The following is a 22,302-nucleotide window of genomic DNA, read 5'->3' as shown; positions in this document are numbered from 1 at the left end:
ATTTCTCAATTATGAAATTATAAATCTGTTTTTTTAACTAGAAATTATAAAATACTGAACAAAATGTATCTCGGGTTGGAGACCTTACTTAAGTCATTCATTTCCACACCAAATGACCGTTATGTTAAGATACAAAATGGTAAATACAATTTGGTATGTAGTGTCTCTCTCTTAGTCTCTTAAAGGAAACATTCATCAGTTTGTGCCTTTGGGTATAGTTGCATGGTTGTTAGCATAGTTGAAAGGTGTCAGACTGTCCAAAGTAGGAACACAGGCATCAAAGGTACCGTATTTACTCGAATTTAAGCCGCACTCAAACCTAAGCCGCACCTGAAATCTGAGACTCGAAATTCAAGGGGAGAGAAAAGTTTTAGGCCGCACTTCCAAATCGAAACAAAGTTGGTCCATTGTAATATGAGACACAATTTAGGTTGAATGAATGACGATACAGCTGTAGTAGTTTGGTTCGAGTCGTAAGCTTAGCAGTTAAGCTTTACCAGGTAGCCGTTGTTATGCGTCAGGCGCTCCGTCCGTATTTATACGGGTACCCTTCCTTTTTCACATGCTTCGTCTGGTTTGAATTGATTGCTTATTTTTCTTTGATCTGACAAGTGCAGTTCTCTTTGTTATAGATGTTTCCGTCACTCAGAGCTGAAAATGCATTACTGTACTGTGTCATGCATTGTTTGTCGCATTCTGAAAATGAGGGTTTACGGTCTGTCGCCGTACGCTACCGCCGCTTACAATTAAAAAAAACAAAGAGGAATCGTCTCATTAGCGAAAAAATGGCAAGAGACTGCTGTTCGTTGCTACTTAAACTGCTGCTTTCTTTGATAATGATCAACAAGAACCAAATAATAGACTGCGTATGATAGAAGATGTTCTGAACGAGAATTTAGCGAAAAAATTTTCCGTTTGAAAATTTTTGCAGACGCCTCTTTAGTACATTACATTATGCACAGAAATTAGTCATCTTAGATTTAAAAATCTAGTCAATTGCCATGCTTCATTTCTGACTGTATCACTATTAGGCATAAGAATAATATGAATATAAACATGACATGGTATGTATATTCTTCCGCGTCTGCTGTTGTCTCACTCTAGTTTCGTAGTTTATTGGGCGGACAGGATTTAAATGAGATAGCAGCAAACACGAAAGAATACATGGCAAAATGTTTATATTCGTATTATTCTTATGGTGAAGAGAATACTGTATGTGATTCACAATTCATAAAAGTTCCTATTAGCAACCATTTCTTCTCACAGTTAGGAAAAAATTCAGAAAGCAGAGTTGGCCATATTGACAAATATCCCGAACAGTCTTGCCAGTCGGATTTTCGTAGTACATTGAAATGCTGCTACGTTCGAAGAGGAACAATACGGAATTTGTATTTACTTTGTTGGATAATGTATGAAAATGCAGTGGTCGAAACTCGGTGCGCAGAAAAAAAAGCTCGTCTTCTACCCTCTTTTTTTTTTTTTACTGACGCAGAGGTTTTGGTGCCAGTATTTGTCTTTGTGCCTGCGAAGCATGCCTGCGTAGCAGTACATATATTCGAAGACAGAAGTTAGTTGTGGCGACACCTACCAACATTTTTCAGAACTTCCGCTTACTTTGCACTCGATTCGAAGCTGCAGGCGGTTTTATGGATTACAACAACCGGAAAAAAAAGTGCGGCTTAGATTCGAGTAAATACGGTAAGCTGGCTTCATAAAGTATAACATGGAAACATTATTGGTTACAAATGTGAAACAGTGAAGTTGCTGTAAACCTTGAGGATTTTGGCGGGTTATGGATACTGGCTTCATCATTACAAAAGCACTACAGTATATTGTCAGAGTTAGGAATACAGTTTTAAATATCGTAAGTGGGAAGCAGCCTTCAGTTTTACTTCCTTCCAAGAGAAACATCGCAATATTTGCCTATAATGTCAATACATTCTTCTAAACTTCATACATTGCCCAATAAACACATTGCAAAGGCATTCACACTGGAACATAAGCTTGTTTTATAAACTCATAAGTTTCACAGTGCAAATGGATAGGAAATTGTTCCATATGACATGGAAACAGCCACTATGATTTGTGTTGTTCATTGTAAACAATTCAGTTAGTATAAAAACAAGTACAAAAATTTTGTGATCTCTTAGGGTTTCTTGGCATGATTGCATAAATGTGTTTGTGTGTGTTTTACTGAGTTGATTTTCATTTTATGCACAATATTTTGATATGGGGACAGATTTCGTCCCCACCCATGAGATTTCATGTTGACTTTTCATCAGGGAGCTGATGACCATGATGTCGAGTGCCCCCTCAACTAAATCATCATCAGTATTTCGATGGCTAACCCAGCCGTCTTTTTCAGATGCCGTGGGTTAGGTGGCGTTGTGTGTAGTCACTGCTTGGACTCCAACCAGATTGCGAACTGTTGTTGGTTCAAATGGCTCTGAGCACTATGGGACTTAACATCTGTGGTCATCAGTCCCCTAGAACTTACAACTACTTAAACCTAACTAACCTAAGGACATCACACACATCCATGCCCGAGGCAGGATTCGAACCTGCGACCATAGCAGTCGCGCGGTTCCGGACTGAGCGCCTAGAACCGCGAGACCACCGCAGCCGGCGAACTGTTGTTGGTCTCGCACCACTATGCTCTTTCCTTTTCTCCTCCTCCTCCTCTCTCTCTCTCTCTCTCTCTCTCTCTCTCTCTCTCTCTCTCTCTCTCTCTCTCTCTCTCTTTCTTTTTTTCCAGAGCTCGCACTGATACTCCATGAAATACACATTCTCTCAGCATTTTCCAGTTGTGGTGGGTGTGATGATCGGTCAGCAATATCTTAATAAATTGAGTGCGAGACCCAAAGTGTTGTTTAAATTGAAACCACCACCCCTGTTTGTAAGGTTTTTTGACATCTTTATTTTGATAGACTGCTTAATTATGATGTCCCAGAAACTTACCATTTGTGCCACAGTACAGGTCTCCTGGTATTTCATTTTATGAGTGTATAGAGGCTGTGCTCAGTGATGGCAGATTTGATTGGTTGTTTTATTTGGGTATGTCATTGATGTTCCTTGCATTCTATTCGAATATTCTGATAGTTTGCCTCTCACAAGGCGTGCAACATTTGCCTGGAATGTGATACCCAGCTTTCATAGACTAGATCATATTTAACACTACAAAGAACATTTTTTTTAACTTGGTTGAAGAGAGCAGAATGCACCAGTCCCCCCCAGGGGGGTCCACAACTCTTTTGTGGATACGTGCGTAGCGAGCACGGGACCCCGAGCTAATGTGGCCCACCTTCCTTTCTGGGCTGCATACCTTCCTTTTCCGCATCCTTCCCTATCCCCCATCTTCGCCCCCCCTCCCCTCACCTCTGGCTCTTTCCTTCCCTTCCCTTTCTCCCCCTCTGGGAGTATGGTTTGTGCCTACGTCCGGAGACGGACACTCGTAAATTTAACGCCTTCTTTGCCTTCCCTGCTTGTATGTCTTCATCCTTCCTTTGTCCTTCTCTTTTCCTTACCTCTTCTGTTTACCCTTTTCTCCACTGCGGCATTTGAGACCTCTCTTCTTTCCTTTCACTTTTTTTGTTTTTCCCTTTCTCTTTTTTCCTTCCTGTGCGTGTCTGAAGGCCGACCCACACATTTTCGTGCGTAGCCGGTGACGGGGTAACGCGTAATTCCCTGCCCCGGGTAGACAGGTAGGACACGTACGTACCCCCTGGTAATGGCCAGGCCCAGGGAGGGGTGATTACCCGAGCTGATACCTTCCGAAAGTGCCGATTGGTCCCTCCGTTCGTTTGTCGGGAGGTGTGAACAATCACCTAAGGCAGGAGTGCCCTCAGAGAGGGCCCCCATAAGGGAGGAGCGCTCCATCGGAGACGCTGGTAATCATGGGGATTCTTCCGCAATGGTTTCCTCACCTTCCACTATGTCTGCTCACAAGCGTAGGTTCACCGAGTCTCAGCCACAGACAGTTCTTCCATCGTTGCCACAGTTCCTTGTTGTTTCTCGGTCTGACGAAGGTCACGACTTCTCCACTCTCAACCCTTTCGTTATTCAGAAAGGTGTCGACGCAATTGCAGGTCCTGTAAAGTCTTGTTCCAGATTACGGAATGGCACCTTGTTGTTAGAAACAGTCAGTGCCCTCCAGGCACAAAAATTGCTGCGTACTTCACTGCTCCACACCTTCCCTGTCCGGGTTGAAGCACACCGCACTTTAAATTCCTCGCGTGGAGTTGCTTATACATGCTCCCTCAATGGATTGTCTGACGAAGAAATTCAGCACTACCTATCTGACCAGGGCGTAATGGCTGTTCATAGAGTTATGAAAAGGGTTGACACGAACATTATTCCAACCCGCACTGTCTTCTTGACATTTGACAAAGTTCAACTCCCATCGAAAATCAAAGCAGGCTATGAGATAATTTCCGTTCGCCCTTACGTCCCCAACCCTACGCGTTGCTATCAGTGTCAGCGGTTCAGTCACACCAGCCAGTCCTGTTCCAATCCGGCCAAATGTGTTACGTGTGGCAAGGATGCCCATGAGGGTGCTTGTCCACCTCCATCCCCTCGCTGCATCAACTGTATGGGTGACCACGCTGCTTCCTCTAGAGATTGCCCCGTTTTTAAAGACGAAAAGCTCATCCAGGAAATCAGAGTGAAGGAAAAGGTGTCGACCTTTGCTGCTCGAAAATTATTCGCCAGTTGCCAGCCCAGCGTGCTTCAGACAGGAAAATACAGCACTGTCCTTGCTTCTCCTCAGCCAACAAAGGAGGCGGCCACGCAGACTTGCGACCTCACCTTTAGTGCCATGGTCGTCAGATCGGCCAGTGCAAAGATCGCCCATTCAACCTCACCACTTTCGCCTGCCCACTCTATGGCTCACCCTTCATCGGGTTCTGCTAAATCTCAAGCCCAAAAGTCAGACACCCAGACTTCCAAAAAAGAGCACACTCGTGAAGATTTTTTACGTACCCCAACTTCGCAACCATCGGTTCCTCCTTCATCTAAACCTCATGTTTCCAAGAAGGCTACTAAGAAACCCAGTTCTTCTCCTTCTCCGCCAAGGCGTGTCCCATCTACACACCACCTGGCGGACATCGCCCTCGGCCGTCTTCTGTGTCGCCGAGGCGCACTGCTGGCGGCTGATCAACCGGCCGATCGCTGGTGGCAGGAACTGCTCCTGAACAACCTATGGATCAGGATCTTCTGCCTTCAGCTGAATGCCATTCCATGCTGTCGGTCGCAAGCTCTGAGCAGCCGATGAGTTGACAGCAACCTTGGTCACATTCCTCCATTTTCTGTTCACCCTATGTCCATTATCCACTGGAATATCCGCGGCGTTCGAGCCAATCGGGATGAATTTTCGATCCTCTTACGATCGTACCCGCCGGTCATCTTCTGTCTTCAGGAAACAAAGCTGCGTCCCCATGACCGCTTTGTTCTCCCCCATTTTCAGTCCGTCCGATTTGATCTCCCTTCTGTTGAAGGCACTCCAGCCCATGGAGGACTCATGATTCTTCTCCATGATACTCTCCATTATCACTCAATCCACTTCAACACTTCCTTCCAAGCTGTCACTGTCCGTCTTTCCCTTTCTGGATATACCTTTTCTCTTTGTACTGTATACATTCCATCATCCACACCAATGGTACGAGCTGATCTCCTTCATCTTCTTGGTCAGCTTCCACCCCCCTATTTGCTGGTTGGGGACTTCAATGCCCACCACCCGCTTTGGGGATCTCCACAGCCTTGTCCACGTGGCTCACTGTTGCTAGACGTTTTCCACCAAACGGATCTAGTTTGCCTCAACACTGGGGTCCCTACATTTTTGTCTGCCTCCACGACAAATTTCTCTCACTTGGACCTTTCGGTCGGTACTATTCCGCTAGCTCGGCGCTTCGAATGGTTCACCCTTGACGATACACACTCGAGTGACCACTTTCCATGTGTCCTTAGACTGCAGCCTCAACTGCCTTGTATGCGCCCGCGACGCTGGAAGTTTGCCCAAGCCGATTGGACACTTTTTTCGTCTCTAGTGACATTTGATGACCGTCACTTTCCCAGCGTCGACGATGAGGTCACACATATTACCGACGTTGTTCTTACAGCTGCGGAACGTTCAATACCACGCACCTCTGAATTGCCCCGGCGCCCCCCAGTTCCTTGGTGGAACGAGGCGTGCCGTAACGCAATACGTAAACGGCGACGTGCTCTTCGCGTTTTCCGCCACCATCCTACTTTGGCCAACTGTATCCGCTATAAGCAGTTCTGTGCGCGATGCCGTCGCGTCATCCACGATAGCAAGAAGGCAAGCTGAAAATTCTTTATTAGCTCATTTAACACCTTCACTCCCTCCTCGGAAGTTTGGAGTCGGCTTCGGCGGTTATCAGGCACGCCTAGTTTCTCCCCGGTCTCTGGGCTCACTGTCGCGCATGATACATTAGTGGACCCCGTCGCAATTTCCAACTCATTGGGTCAACACTTTGCTGAGATTTCGAGCTCTTCAAATTACCCGCCAGCGTTTCTCCCGAAGAAACGTGCAGCGGAAGTGCGACCTCTTGCTTTCTCCTCTCAAAATCGCGAAAGCTACTATACTGTTTTCTCCATGCAGGAACTCCAACATGCACTCTCTTCTTCTCGCTCCTCCGCCCCAAGACCGGATGGTATCCACGTCCAAATGTTGCTGCATTTACCAACCCATAGTCTGCGTTACCTCCTTCGCCTTTATAATCGAATTTGGACCGACAGTACTTTTCCCAGACGATGGCGGGAAGCTATCGTCGTTCTTGTTCCGAAACCTGGAAAGGACAAACATCTCCCCTCTAGCTATCGCCCCATTTCTCTCACGAATAGTGTATGTAAGGTTTTGGAGCGTATTGTGAATTGCCGTTTAGCTTGGTGGCTGGAGTCCCGAAGTCTTTTAACACCTGCCCAATGCGGATTCCGAAAGCATCGTTCTGCAGTTGACCATCTTGTTGCCCTCTCCACTTATGTCATGAACAATTTTCTCCGGAAACGCCGAACAGTAGCAATATTTTTTGATCTGGAGAGAGCATACGATACCTGTTGGAAGACAGGCATCCTCCGCACACTGTTCTCTTGGGGCTTTCGAGGTCGGCTGCCCCTCTTTCCTCGCGAATTTATGGCAGAGCGCACATTTAGAGTGCGGGTGAACACTACTGTCTCCCGTACTTTCTCCCAAGGAAACGGGGTGCCCCAGGGCTCCGTGCTGAGTGTTGTACTGTTTGCCATTGCTATAAATCCAATTATGGATTGTCTCCTTCCTGATGTCTCGGGCTCCCTCTTTGTGGACGATTTTGCGATCTACTACAGCTCTCAACGGACCAGCCTTCTTGAACGACGTCTTCAAGGATGTCTCGATCGCCTCAACTCTTGGAGCATTGAAACCGGCTTCCGTTTTTCTCCCAGTAAGACCGTTTGTGTTAATTTTTGGCGACGTAAGGAGTTTCTTCCACCCTCCTTACATCTAGGACCTGTCGACCTTCCATTTTCGGACATCGCTTAATTCTTGGGTCTTATGTTTGACAGAAAACTGTGCTGGTCCTCGCACGTTTCGTATCTTTTGGCTCGCTGTCTGGGATCCCTCAACACCCTCCGTGTCCTGAATGGTACCTCCTGGGGAGCGGACCGAGTGGTCCTTCTCCGCCTCTATCGCGCCTTAGTGCGCTCGAAATTGGACTGTGGAAGCATAGTTTACTCCTCTGCTCGGCCGTCTATTCTTCGTCGTCTCGACTCTATCCACCACCGTGGATTACGTTTAGTGTCTGGAGCTTTTTACACCAGCCCTGTGGAAAGCCTTTATGCTGAGACTGCTGAACCTCCGCTGTCCAATCGGCGAGCAGTCCTTCTGAGTCGTTATGCTAGCCATCTGTCTTCCATGCCTGCTAATCCAGCCCATGACATTTTTTTCGACGCCTCCTTTGATGTAGGGTATGCAGGCCGCCCCTCCTCCCTACTACCACCGGGAGTCCGCTTCCGTCAACTGCTCCATTCTCTTTCCTTCCGCTTTCCTAAAACCTCCTTGACAACTTGGGGTACAGCACCGCCTTGGCTCCGTCCCCGGATCTGCCTGCTCCGTGACCTTTGTCAGTTTCCCAAGGATGGTACCCCTTCACTTGTTTATCGTCGGGCATTTTCTTCTCTATGTGCACAAATGATGGAAGCCACATTTATTTACACTGATGGCTCAAAAACATCGTTTGGTGTAGGGAGTGCCTATATTGTTGGCGACACCCCAAATCAATTTCGGCTTCCCGACCAGTGTTCGGTTTATACTGCGGAGCTTTACGCTGTTCTCCAGGCTGCCCACTACATCCGCAGCCATCAGCAGATACAGTATGTTATCTGCTCCGATTCTCTCAGCTCTCTCCTCAGTCTCCAAGCTCTTTACCCTGTCCACCCTCTGGTCCACCGGATTCAGGACTGTCTACGCTTGCTCCACCTGGGGGGCGTCTCGGTGGCATTCCTCTGGCTCCCAGGACACGTTGGTATATGTGGAAATGAGGCGGCCGATATAGCGGCCAAGGCTGCAGTCTCTCTTCCTCGGCCAGCTATTCAATCGATTCCCTTCGCCGATCTACGGAGAGTTTTATGTCGTCATGTTGTTCTTTTATGGCACGCACATTGGTCGACACTTCCCCATAATAAATTGCGGGACGTGAAAGCTCTTCCTTGTGCTTGGACCTCTTCCTCCCAAACGCGACGTCTGGAGGAGGTAATTTTAACTCGACTCCGGATAGGGCACTGTCTTTTTAGCCATCGACATCTTTTAAGCGGTGATCCTCCCCCACTCTGCCCCACTGCTCTCAGCTGTGGACGGTAAGACACCTTTTAATTGAGTGCCCCTATTTTACTCCGTTACGCGCCCGTCTACAGCTGTCGCCTGATATATCATCAATTTTAGCAGATGACACACGCTCGGCCGATCGCGTTCTCGAGTTTATTAGTGCCAGTGAAATGACGTCAGTCATTTGAAGCTTTTTTTGGGACAACCAACCCCTTTCTGTAGTGGATTTTTAAGCCTTCCTTCTGCTTTTAGTTTCTCCAATTTTTTGAGTTTCTCTCCCATTGCTGCTGGTCTCCATTTTCGGTTTTTTACTGTTTCCTAAGTCACGGACCGGGCACTAATGACCATAGCAGTTTTGCGCCCTAAAACCAAAACAAAAAAAAAGAATGCACCAGATGCCATGTTTCCGTAGCGGGCTGTGACCATTCTTAATATTGGGCAAGCATATAGTAGTAAGGGACTTTTGTCTGCTCTTCCTTACCCTCAATTTCTCTTTCAGGGATTGTTAATTTTGACTGTATGCCCCATTCAGTTTAATGCTTTGAGTACCTACCATTCCTTCGAAACATTGTTCTTAAAAGTTGTAATTCTTTGGCAGTCCACTCCTTGTATGAAAGTGTTATTGTGCTATGGACAGGAGTCTTTACCATCAAGTTTCTTTCTGACAGATGGTGAGTAATCGAAGCATGGAGTTAAAGGTCATGGTACATAGATTTTCTGTAAGCACTGTGACCCAGGGGTGGGTCTGTTCTCTTGACTACCACTGTGAAGAAAAGTAGTTGGCCCTCTTTCTAAAGTTCCATCCTGAATTTTATAGTGTATCCCAGGAGGAAAAAAATTACAGTAAACATGGACTCTAAAACACGTCTTAAGAGCTATGAGCACATGTTCTTCACTACTGTGAAACACCTCTTGTATCGAACAAGTGCTCGTAGCTTTTAAGCTGTGCATTTCACAGCCCATGTTTACTATACTTTTTTGCTTTGGGTGATTGTTACTGCCATGTCCATAAATATTGACCATCATTCCTGGTACACCCTGTGTTACAATGAATGGAGTTTAAATGTTCCTGAAATCTAAGATTTTTTGCCCCATGTGGCCACATAAGATACGTTGTCCACATACCCACAGAAACACATCAGTTTCAGTATGGCAGACTCTGCCGTTTTTGCTTCAGAGTGTTCCATGTATAGGTTAGTCACACAGGTGATTACTGACTACCCACTGCCAGACCATCTGTGTGTTCATAATACAGGGTTATTATAAATTATGGACCCATTTTCAAAACTTCATATTTATTCAAGTACTATATCAGTGAAAAGAGGAAGTTTCAATGTTTTTTCATTATGTTTGATATCAATTTAATAATTGGCAATAATTTGTAATATCTAGTTTTTAATAATGAGAAATGTGATAAATGTTATAAATGTTCAGTGTGGCCACCGTTGGTTGAATACCGAATTTGGTACGAAATGCCTAATGCACTGCAATTTGCGAGACACTTTTCACGAACTCAAGACCGCTGAAAACCTTGTGCTCCACTGTCGCCATCTCACTCACAACTGACAGTGAAATGGAATGACAGCCCTATTGCCGTGCAAACTGCGGCCGCTTCTGAAACAGTCACTGCCCGCCAAAAACTTTGAAACTTCCTCATTCCATTGGTATAAAGCGTGTTCATTTTGGATTTGTACTTGACTGCACCCAAATTTTTGATAATGGGCCCATCATTTAGAATAACCCTGTATTTTCGATTGAACAGGAAATAAGTACCTGTGATGAGTTCCAAGAATCATAAAGTAGAACTTTCATGAAGAGGGTGGCTATATCGATACTGGCAGTATTCTGGTGCCACAGTTGACTGAGATGGTGTCAAAAGTCAGCAGAGTTCATGTTGTGGTGTTCTCACTTCCCCACATTTTCACAGAGAATGTGTTTCAGGTATTTTACCAGTTGGTATATAGGTGTGCCAGTATTATTAACTTTTATTGGTTTTATTCATAAGATGGATATCTGTCTATATTTATTGTCTTTGAAAAGATCGAAAATTTCTTATTGTTGTCCACATCTGACATTAGGACCATAGGATTGCCCTTGTTGGCTAAGAGAAGTACAGTGTCCTTGTCCTCTTTGTTGTCGTCTAGATGTTTGTTAGTGAGATTAATTATAGAACAGCTCCCAGCGTCCTATCTTGCCTTATTGAGCAAGTGATAGAACTTTGTTTCTTGGTGTGCAGACTTTACCTCCATTGCTTCTGCAATGATGACCGTGGCAGTCTGGTCCCTTTCATTCCACAAACCAACCAACCATGCAATGGGTTGATAGCAGAAAGTTCCATCAAAAATCATAAAAACATCTGCTTTGAAGGTTGACTAATAATCACTAGATTATTCAAAACCTGTATACTGATAATATACTGAAGGCTTTAGGACTGGATGTCTTGACTTCCATTCGTACTGTTCTGTCCAGAGCTGCACTGGACATTTTCAGAGATGCTCCTGTATGTGCTGCGTCTGCCAAGTTGGTGGTTCAGACATCGGAGAGCAACATAAATTCTGTGAAAGGAGGAGTGTCATCATTTACAAGTGATTGGCGAAGATAATCCGTCTCAGAATGGAACTTATTGATGGTCATCTGCCTAAGATTAAACTGTTGATTCTGTAGTGTTACTGTTCATATATCAGTAAGTTTCATAGCTTTTCTGTTAATTATCTCCACATTTATATATTTTAATTGTTTCTCCGTATAGATATGAATAGTTTGTCATTGTAGAAAAATTTTGGTTTAGGCAACTTAATGATTTTTTTTTTTTTGGCTGAAGAACATGTTCCGCTACACTTGAATTTTCTACTTTCGCTAATTGACCTAGACTTTCATGTTCCTTCAACCAAGTATTCATGCTTCTCCTGGTACTTCCAGTGTACACCTTACCATATGTACATAGAATTTTATATAACCCCACCTCCCTTCATGCTGACAGAAGAGAGCAGTTATACTTTACATATCAGAGAGTTTGACACATTTTCTTAGTTGGTCTGAAAATTCATTGCTATTACAGAGAGATTTCTTTAATAGAAAAAACTGCCTTACATTTGGGTCTGTGTACAGTATAATAGAAAAGACTAGTAGGCATAAGTAGTAGTTCAAAAAATTACCAAGTATTGTAGAAAGTACAAACAGTATGTTGATGTCTGGTTCTGTTATTAATAAGCCAGACAGAGTATTGACTCAAGATGGAATTTCATTCTGCGAAAAGGGAGATGCTGCTATAACACGAAAGCACCAGTTAAGGAGATTATTAAGAATGTAGAAGCAGGGATGAGCTATTCCCAACAAGATTGCAAATGCAGTTTGAATCAAAACTGCCAGACTGTTGTGCTGCAGTAAACCTTTGACAAATAATTTAACAAAATGTGAGAGAAAGGCTCTCAAAACATTCAAATGCAGATGAAAGGGTAGTGGTTTTTCCTGTGGCGCAAAGAAACACTGCTGTTATGAATAAATGAGAGATCGTCAGTGCAGAATTTTGAATCTGTTAACATCAGGATAGTACCAAAAAAATTTGGGACCTGGCACAGTGAAGAAAACTAATAATCTAATGTTATCTTATTAAATTCAAAAATGTAAAAAAGCCTTATTGAAGACTGGAGCTGTGCGTCCCAGACCTTATGGCCTACCATAATTTATCTTTCCCCGAGACACATTGTGTGTGGCACATACACCCAGACAAACTCCAATTTACCATGGAAATGGAATTATTGTACAGCATTGTTGGACAGAAGGCCCCATCTGGCATTGTTCGGCTGCCTAGTGCAAGTTGTCTTGCTTCACGTGGGTGCCATCTCTGAACAGACGGGGAATCAAACCCAGGGCCCTTACATGGCTGTCAGCCTGTGCTGACCAGAGCTATGGAGACAGATTTGCTGTGGGAATTGAAAATGACAACCAAATTATCCTTCTTCAATGCCTTATTGCAGAGAGAGACCAATGGGAGGTTGAAACAAAGTTTTACGGAAAGTCACACATGTGCACAGATATTTCCATAAGAAATCCATCATCTCACACAATGGGGCCAGAAGGATTTTAAAACTGGAACACCTGAATACTGAATAAAAACATCTTAAGCAGGCTTTTGAGAAAAAGGGTATTCAGGAAAAGAGTAAATAGTCCTTACACCAAATAACAGTTTGCTGAAGAGAAAAGATAAAACATAGTGGTGGAAGAACACTTTTGCTTCTTTTATTTAAAATGCGATTAGATGGGCAACATTATACACGAAAATATCACTGTTTTTTAGACCAACCAAGGAAATAAGTCAAGCACTCCAATCTTTAAAGGATTAATACTGTCCTCTGTTAGTGAGTGAGGTATATAAAATTCCATGTATGTTTGATAATCTCTACATTGTAACTACAAAGAGAAGCAGGAATACATGGCTGAAGAAATGTAAATCTTTACTGGCAAATGAAAATAGAAAAATCAGTAGCCAAGTATGCCCTTCAGTAAGGAAATTGTGAAGTTCTCCGAAACCAATGTTTCATCTATAGTGAGAACATTCATAGCCACAAAGAAGCCATCAAAATACATAAAAATGGGAATAATTAACAGAAAGGAAGTCACAAAACTTGGTGATGAATGGGCAGTAGCTCTACAGAATCGATAGTTTTATTGTTGACACACAAACATAAATGGTTTACTTTTATCTCTGCCAGTCACAAGTAAACTTCAACTCCCTTTTTCATAATCGCTGCAACCAGTCAGTTGCCAAGACTGAGTGGGAGCAGGAGCACCTTTGAAGATACCCAGTGCAGCTCTGGACAAAACATAAGGAATGGAAAAGTTTCATAGACCACACCCCATGCCCATACAACCCAGAAGACTCGCAAGTTGTTAATGTATATTGAGTCAGTGAATAGGTAAAAGTACCTGTTGTGAAATTCCTTGATATCCATTTATATAGTAAGCTGAAGTGAAATCAACTACTCAGAAAGCTGATTAAATCATGGATGGATGGATGGATAAATGATTGGATGAAAAAGGACAATGCAACAAGAAATTTCTGCTTGTTTTGTGTTAGTCTTAAACACAGATTGTGATGTTAAGTGGAAGTTTTTCATGTTGTAACTGGTTTACATAAACTTCCAGTTAATTGTAGATAACTTTCAGTCCAGGATTACAAATTTGAAAACCATAGGAATTTAATTACCTAAGCCTACTAATATTTATCTAGAAAATAGTACTTGTTTACTGTAGTCAGGAGATAACTGTATAGTTGACAGTTTTATGTTAGTGAATGTTGGTTCTTAATATTTCACGGATATAGCTTACTTCATTCATAGAAATAGAATCAAACTTTCAAAACATGTAAGTGAAGTTTGATCCATGCTCTAATCTGCACTTTGACCCAAACACACTGTCCAACAATCTTATTCTTTTTGTTCCAGAGGAGAAAATGTAGAGGAAGCATTCTTGGAAACTGCCAAAAAAATTTATCAAAGTATACAAGATGGCAGGTAAGGAATTCAAAATTTTTTCAGTAAACTCTTCACGTGTTGGGTGAACACCCCATTCCACCATAAATAGTTTCGCTACAAAACTCTGCAAATATTTTTCTTCTGTTGTAGGTTGGATCTGAACGCTGCAGAATCAGGAGTGCAGCATAAACCATCACAGCCTGGTCGAAGCACGCTGGTCAATGATCAGCAAGCCAACAAAGACACTTGTGCTTGCTAGGTGTGTATTTGGATTGTGCTGTTTCATACAAAAAGTGGTGTAATAGCTGCTGTATGAGCAGCATGAGAAGAAAAATATTTTTTGTAACATTATAATAATTAATTTAAACTTAATGTGTGTTTTGGAAATAGACCTGCTAATTGAGGCAGAGCTTTTGAGCCAGTTACCTATTACAGTGTTGTTTGGAAGCTTGTTTTAGTAATATTCATGCTTCTGAATATGTTTCTAAGCTTTCATGGCATTTCATTGTGATATGGTGTCAAGTGCATAGTGATTTAAAATATTGGCTTTCAGGTGTCAGTACAGATTTCTAATTTATACCTTTGCTTTCTGCCTTTCTTAAAACTTGCCCACATTTCACTACCTCCTTACAAATATTTAGTCCACAAAGTGCATTAATGGTAGTTTTTGTCTTGCATTCTAAACTGTAATGCCATATTCTTTTATATATTCAAATTTGTAAATAAGTTGGTGATTGTTGCATGAAAATGTGTTGTATTCTTGCTCCACAGTAAATAGTCGCTTACTGATGACTTCCTTAGCATTTTTTGCTTAGCTAACAAGATAGTACCAGCTAAGAATTGTACCTTCATTACCTTAGCTGTGTATTATAGTGGTTTCGCCCAGTGAGCCTGTGCTCTGTAGTTCTTACCATGCAACAGTAAATTCATATAATGTATTCTTTATATGGAATGCATTGTATTACTTGGCATGGTGAACTGGTTAGCCAGCCATAGCAGGATTAACTTGATGAGACGACTAAGTACACCCACATTCCGATCCAAAGTTGTGGCCATTTTAAATCCCAGTACGAGCGTGAAGAGTGATTGCAGAAAATACCATAATAAGGAAACAGTGACAACCTGATGTTAATGCCTTCAATTTTACACAGTCAGAACAAGAAAGGTGTGATGATACAGATGTAGAAGGCAGTGGAAGGTGCAAGTAATTATTATTAACAAGCAAAACGTAAGTGTGTAAATTACAGGGGATGGGGGGCACAAGATGCTGATACTGAATGGAGTAAAATTAAAATATCAGCCCCAAAGCAGAAATGGTTAAATGCACACAATACCCATTTCATAGATGACCTACATAAATACACTAATGGGAAAAATCACAGCACCAAAAATTAATTAATGGAATCAAATTTCTGGAATACATTTGTCTAAGTAACGTATTTAAGTGATTAAAATTTCAAGACCACACGTTAATGTAATGACAAGATAAGCCATTGTAAATGTGGCATGCTGGTACATCAATAATCAGTGTAACCACCAGAATGTTGAACATAAGCATGCGAACATGCATGCATTGCATTGCATTGCATTGGTGCCTGGGGTCATTGTGTGGGATGGAGTTTTATGCCTGTTGTACATGGTCTGTCAATACAAGGACAGTTAACGTTGTTTGTGGATGACGCTAGAGTTATCACTTTATGTCCCATATGTGCTAGATTGCAGGCAGGTATGATGATCAATCGGGCCAAGGCAACATGTCTAAACTTATTAGAGCATGTTGGGCTACAACACCAGTATGAGGGTGAACATTATAATACTGAAAAACACCCTCTAGAATGCTGTTAGCGAATGGCAGCAAAATACGTCGAATCACCAGATTGACATACAAACTTGCTGTGAGAGAATGGGATAACCACGAGAATGCTTCTGCTGTCACACAATATCTCACACAAGACCATAACTCCAGGTGTAGATCCGGTAAGTCTAGCATCAGTGGAATGCACACTACAAGGAATCTGGCTCAGAACTTTCCTTGAAGTAATTCTTTTGTAACAGATCACTGTGTCACTGTGGTGTCAAATGTTGCTCAAATTTCTGCTGCAGATGCAGTACAATGCACCACAGCCGTACGTCATACATGACGGTCTTCTCTCTCGGTAGTGCCACGTGATCATCTGGAGCCCATCTTCTTGTGACCATACATTTTCGTGATCACTTCTGCCAGCAGTCCTGTACAGTGGTTACATTCCTGCCAAGTCATTGCAATATTGCAGAAGAAATCTCCAGATATTCAAAGCCCCATTACACTCATTCATTTAAATTCTGTGAGGTGGTGATAATGGTGTCTTGTCACCCTAAAGGCAGTCTTGACTCACATCAACCCACCATGTCCAATCTCAAAGGAAACCAACACTCCTGGCCATTAAAGCGTGTATTTAAAACAAATCTAATTTGCATCCTCATAGTGGCTCTACTAGCGCCACTCTTATGTGACCAGTGTGCAATTTGAACAGGTGTCATCTTTCAGGTTAGAAACATGCCTACAGTTTTTGTTTGTCACACAACTCCTTCATCTTTTGATTTTTTTCTGTCAGCGTATGTTACTAGATAGCAATTTCTGTGATACCATCAACAGGACAAGGAGATACCATCTTTGCAAAATCTTCATTTTTTGATGCGCACCGGCCGGTGTGGCAGAGCGATTCTAAGCGCTACAGTCAGGAACCGCGCGACTGCTACAGTCGCAGGTTTGAATCCTGCCTGTGGCATGGAAGTGTGTGATGTCCTTCGGTTGGTTAGGTTTAAGTAGTTCTAAGTTCTAGGGGACTGATGACCTCAGAAGTTAAGTCCCATAGTGCTCAGAACCATTTGAACCATTTTTTTTGATGTGCAGAAGTAGACTTCGAGGCTATCAAAGAAACTTTGAGAAAAACTGTTCCACTTCTGGAATTCAATTTTAAATGGTGCCAGAAGGAAAGGGATACGAGGTGGAATGAGTATGTGAGAATTGTGGCAAGGCCATGTGGACACTCTTCCACATCTTTCCATCAGCAAAAATTTTAAGTTGGTCACTGGGAATCAAATCATGTGACCTCAGCATCACTAGCCAAAAACATTAACTGCTAGACCACATAGTCAGTTTGCCATTGCTGTCGTAACATTACATTTAACTAATGGTGGTAATAGGAGACAAGAAAGGACACACATCACGCCAAAATGTGACACCACTGGAGAGATGTTTTGATGGACAAGGAAACAGAATAGAATAAAATCGAACAGCGTAGATTGAAACAGTCAGTATTATCATCCACGATAGAAATGCCAGACAATGAATCAACGGACACAGCTGTTGAAAATGGCAACATTACTGAGGAAGGTTGTTTCATGGATACCACCAGCGAAGCATTGTAAGGAACATAACTGAGATATATTTACGTCCTTATTCCATTCTTGTTCTAGGCACTTCATTCAGTGGCACTACATTTATTACACACATAGCACAGGACAGCCTTTTATTTAGTAGAATAATAGAGTGTATGACCGAGTGAGGTAGCACAGTGGTTAGCACCTAGGACTTGCACTTCAGAAGACAACTGTTCAAATTTGTATCCAGCCATCCAAATTTATGTTTCGCATTATTTCACAGAATTAATCTAGGCAAATGCTGGGATGGTTCCTTCGAAAGGGCACGGCCAATTTCCTTCCCCATCCTTGACACATTCAGAGCTTGTGCTCAATTTCTGATGACCTCTATGTTTATGGAATGTTAAGTGCTAATCCTTCCTTTCTTCCTTCCTGAAGTGCATGCTATTACTACTACCTCTCTCTACTTCTAGGGCATAGTAGTTGTTCTGCCACCCTGCCAGTTCACTTTGCCATGTAATACTTTTTTTTTTTTTTTTTTTTTTTTTTTTTTTTTTTTTTTTTTTTTTTTTTAGCATAAGGTATCTAACATTGTTGTCTTCTCATTGTTGCAGGTGTTCGATCCGTTGGTTATGTCTGTGTGAAGGTGCTTTGTCACTGCTCTGTGTAAATATCTGCAGTTGACGTGTGGGTCACGAGTGAGTGATGTAACTTTTTGTGATACAACTAGTGTTGTAGGAATTGGCTGTTCGTGCCAATATGTGGTCAGGATTAACGGCTCTAAGCAGATGCCACATTCAATTATTCCAATGTGAGTAGGTTTGCACTTTGTGTCTGAGCACCTTGCTTTTTTTTCTGTGCAAGAAAAGCGAAGTATCATTTGAAGAACTGCAGTTTAAGTGATTGGTATCTGAAGTTTTGTTGGTGCATCGGATATTCATTTTCGAAAAGCAGCTACTGTATGACACTCCATTAAATGTAACAATTACTTTCTTGGCATATACAGATGTAAGCATCAAAATTATTTAAGTATTAGCTTCACATTTCTTTTTATATTATGTGGTTGACACAAATCAAAACACTCCACTCCATTTTGCTACAGTTTTCAAAGTCTTCGTTTCATCCATTTGTTTGGAGTTGGATAGTTGTCAGCCTTTGATATCAAAAGATTACTACAAGAATAATCTGGCTGCTGTAAATTTATTCTTCCTATTTATAAATTGTGATGAAAAATTAATTACTATAATCTTGCAACTTAGGACCACAAGTATGTATGTATCTGGAGATAGTAATAATATTCATTGATATTAGAAATTTATTTTGTCATGGAAACCCTTGGTCTTGATGTCTACTATTGTGAATTAAACCCAGCTTAGAAAGTTTTAAAATATTACTAATATGCTAGAGAAAAACCAGCAAAGTTTGAGTGAATGATGTAATTGAGATTCAGTTGTGATAAGATTTAGAACTTGAGAATTCCAGGATACCAAATATGTGCATACACTGCATACAGATATTATATTTGTGTGCTATTTGACATTTCCTTAAGTCACTATGGATTAATTTCATGTGGTCCACTTGCACGTTAAGAAATTTTCAATTTCTCTAGTTTAGCAGTAAAGTACATTGTTATATAAATTGGTGTTATAGATTGAAATAGCAAAAGGATGGCATTTGTGTGCTACTTAATGTATGTTTGGTATGGGTGCAGAGTTGGGTGCAGTTTCTGTTACTACTGTTCAGAAATTAAGTATGGATTACTGAATAAATTTGTGTAATATTCATTGTGTGTATCAGGAAAAATGAGAATAAGTTTAAGAGCTAAATTACACTTCATTTGAAACATATAAATGCATTCAGTCTTCTCTTCCATATTTTAATGTATTAATAATTATTATATATTTAGCTACCATGACATGTGCCTTGTTCCCAGAATTTCTGTGCTGTTGAAATGTTGATTGAGAGAAGGCTGATTGAATTATCATGCTGCTTGAACATACCTAACAGAAACTTGGTGTGTTATAGCGAGCAATAAAGTTGGAAAACTAATGTCTTCTTTACTTAAAAAGAAACATTATTTCTTTAGAAAACCTTACATATTGGTATACACATAAAATTGTAGTTTTGTTACTGATACCAATGTTAAATCTACAGTTCTTAATCTTTGAATGATGTTTTCATTGCTACACCAGTCTGTGCTCATAAATTACTTTAAAATTTAGTTCAGTGCCTATTTTGCTTAATTGCTGGATTTAGGTTGTTTGTGCTTTGCAGTTTCCTATTTCTCTCCTGTTCCTTATACGTACTGCTCTGGAGAATACTACTATTCTGCATTTTCATTTGTTTTCTTCACTCACAGCAAAATAGAAGAATGGCAGTTGGTTGTGACACTTGTTTAGTGCCCAAACATATGTGGACTTGGCTCTTAATTTATTGGAAAATACCAAGTGTTTCTGACTTTTTTCTCTGTAATGTATTTATAAACCTGCCTTCAGTATAAAGTGATCTGATATTCAGAATTTCCTCAGCATTTGAATTGTTAAGCTTTAGAAGCAGTTATAAAGAAAGCTTACTGTAGTACAGCTGATAAGGCTGAACTGAAAGGTGATAATGTGACTAGTATAGATTTAAAATATTTAATTAGAATATGCTAAAAATTTCTGTTCGTGCAGTAAAAATTTTAATCTTCCTTAGACAGAAGTGAAATACACAATGTCAGTTGTATGCAGAACTGAGAGTGCTAAAAAGGTTCAATTTTGTAAAGAAAGTAATTTCTTTCAGTGTTGCACTTTCTTTGCGGTATTACAATGTTCATACACCTAACAGGACAAAAGTCCTGATCCATTTGGAAATATGCATATAGGGTTAGAGATGAAATTTAAAAATGCATTGGACAGATTTTGTCAAGTCAGCCTGCATTATGATGGAAATTTCACTCCTGTCCACCAACAATTCTCCAGGAATTTAATTTGCTACTGTTGAATAAACTGGTGAATTATACTCATTTCTTATATTACTGTGTAGCCAGTAGCAGAAATGGAAAATGGTGACTATTTTAAATGTTATGCGGTGAGGTGTTTCTGGGTGAAAATGATTAACGAATATGTGGTATGGATTCACTTCCGTATGAACAGCCTTGATATCTATGACACTAAGTTTGATTGCAGTCATTGGGAAAACAATTTAACAAGAATCTTATATGTTAGATCATTGTCTGTTGTTACCTGTGAAAATTTATTGTTGAACAAATCGTGGAAAGGAAACAAATAATGACATGTGAACTGGGACACTGCATGTAACTGACCTTGTGTTGAAAAGCAGTGAGAGTCAGACTTTTCATGCTGTTGGCTGAGAGAGGTCTTCCTCTTACGTATATGAATTAGCTGTAACAGCTTGTGCCCAGTGATATTTTTGGAAAGCCCATTAACACTTGGAATAATTAAGGAGGGCTGTGCATCATTGATTACCTCAGTGAACTGTTGTCTGAAAGGTTTTTCTCTAACTTCTACATGTCAGTATTTTTATTCTTTTGCTGTGATTGTTTCTGCTTAAAGACTGTGATTTTACTAATTTATATTTGTTGTTATGTTTAAAGTTTACAGAAGACCATTTTAATATTCTGTCTTAGGGAGAAGTATAATATTTTTTTTTAATGTTTATTGCGGCATGCAGCTACATCGCTTTAATATGTGGTCCTCGTTATAATGAGAACTTGAAAGTGTATTTCATTTATGTGCTGCTGATGTTTGCTCTGCCTGTTCATTACATGTGTGCTGGCAACTGTTTGTTCCCACCCTGCCCTTGCAACTGTATCACTAAATAAAACATTCCAACAGTTAATGAATTCTTTCTTTCCAGTAACACACAGAATACCTTTGAGTATAATAATCTATAAAATTAAATAGTAAAACTATTTTTTGATGGCCATTCTTTATTTCTTTAGCAAATTTAATTCTGATTTGTTACAAAGACCCCAGAAATTTAAACAAATAGACTTTTTCTCCCTTTTTCTTTTTTTCCATTAATGAGTACTGCACAGCAGAGAAATATTTGTCTGCATGTGCATATTTACAAATTGTATATTCAGTGACAACCTGGTAAGAAATTATTTGTAGTGGGAAATGCCTTTTTAAGCAAAAATCTGTAGTAATGAAGTCACAAATTGAGTGGTGATGACAATCTTACGTGATAACTTTTGTGTGACAACTTCTGTTGTACATATAGAGCAGCTTGTACTGTAATTGCGCTTTTGCAATTGTAAGTTAACTATGCAGGTGTTATTAAAATTTAAGTTTTATATATACATGTTTTTATCCTGTGTGGAAACTTCTTAATGTTTGCCTCAGTGCCACTCAGCTCAATTCATCTTCTCCAATTATTTTACACTTGAAGGTTTATTTCACATGTACTGATTTTTAAGACGATTAACAGTAGAAAGTTAAATCAATAACAAATTAGGAAAGGACTCAAATTGCAGAGAGTAAATAGATAATACAATCAAACTAGAATTTTGTTCCAACTAACGTATTTACAGGAAGTTAATCTCTTCTGTAACTAGAAAAGTTCTGTAGTTTTTCAGTAGTTACAAGCAGGTTTTGTGATTGGGAAACTGATCAGTGTTGCAATGGCACATGGTGAGCCTGTTGTGTTTGG

General features: G+C 40.9%; 1 protein-coding gene across 1 annotated transcript in view; it reads left to right on the top strand.

Moving 5' to 3' along the window:
- LOC126483659 (ras-related protein Rab-14) overlaps window positions 1-21,489 on the top strand; it is an 80,567-nt gene extending 59,078 nt beyond the window's left edge. The window contains exons 6-8 of the mRNA XM_050106719.1: window positions 14,257-14,325; window positions 14,437-14,545; window positions 18,264-21,489. Coding sequence (XP_049962676.1) covers window positions 14,257-14,325; window positions 14,437-14,545 — 178 coding nt within the window. The 3' untranslated portion in view covers window positions 18,264-21,489. The remainder of the gene's footprint in view (window positions 1-14,256; window positions 14,326-14,436; window positions 14,546-18,263) is intronic.
- Window positions 21,490-22,302: the final 813 nt, after the last annotated feature.

Source organism: Schistocerca serialis, chromosome 6 (genome assembly GCF_023864345.2).
Source record: "Schistocerca serialis cubense isolate TAMUIC-IGC-003099 chromosome 6, iqSchSeri2.2, whole genome shotgun sequence".
NCBI lineage: Eukaryota > Metazoa > Arthropoda > Insecta > Orthoptera > Acrididae > Schistocerca > Schistocerca serialis.
Note: the sequence above shows the minus strand (reverse complement) of the source record. Positions and strands in the feature narration are given on the sequence as shown.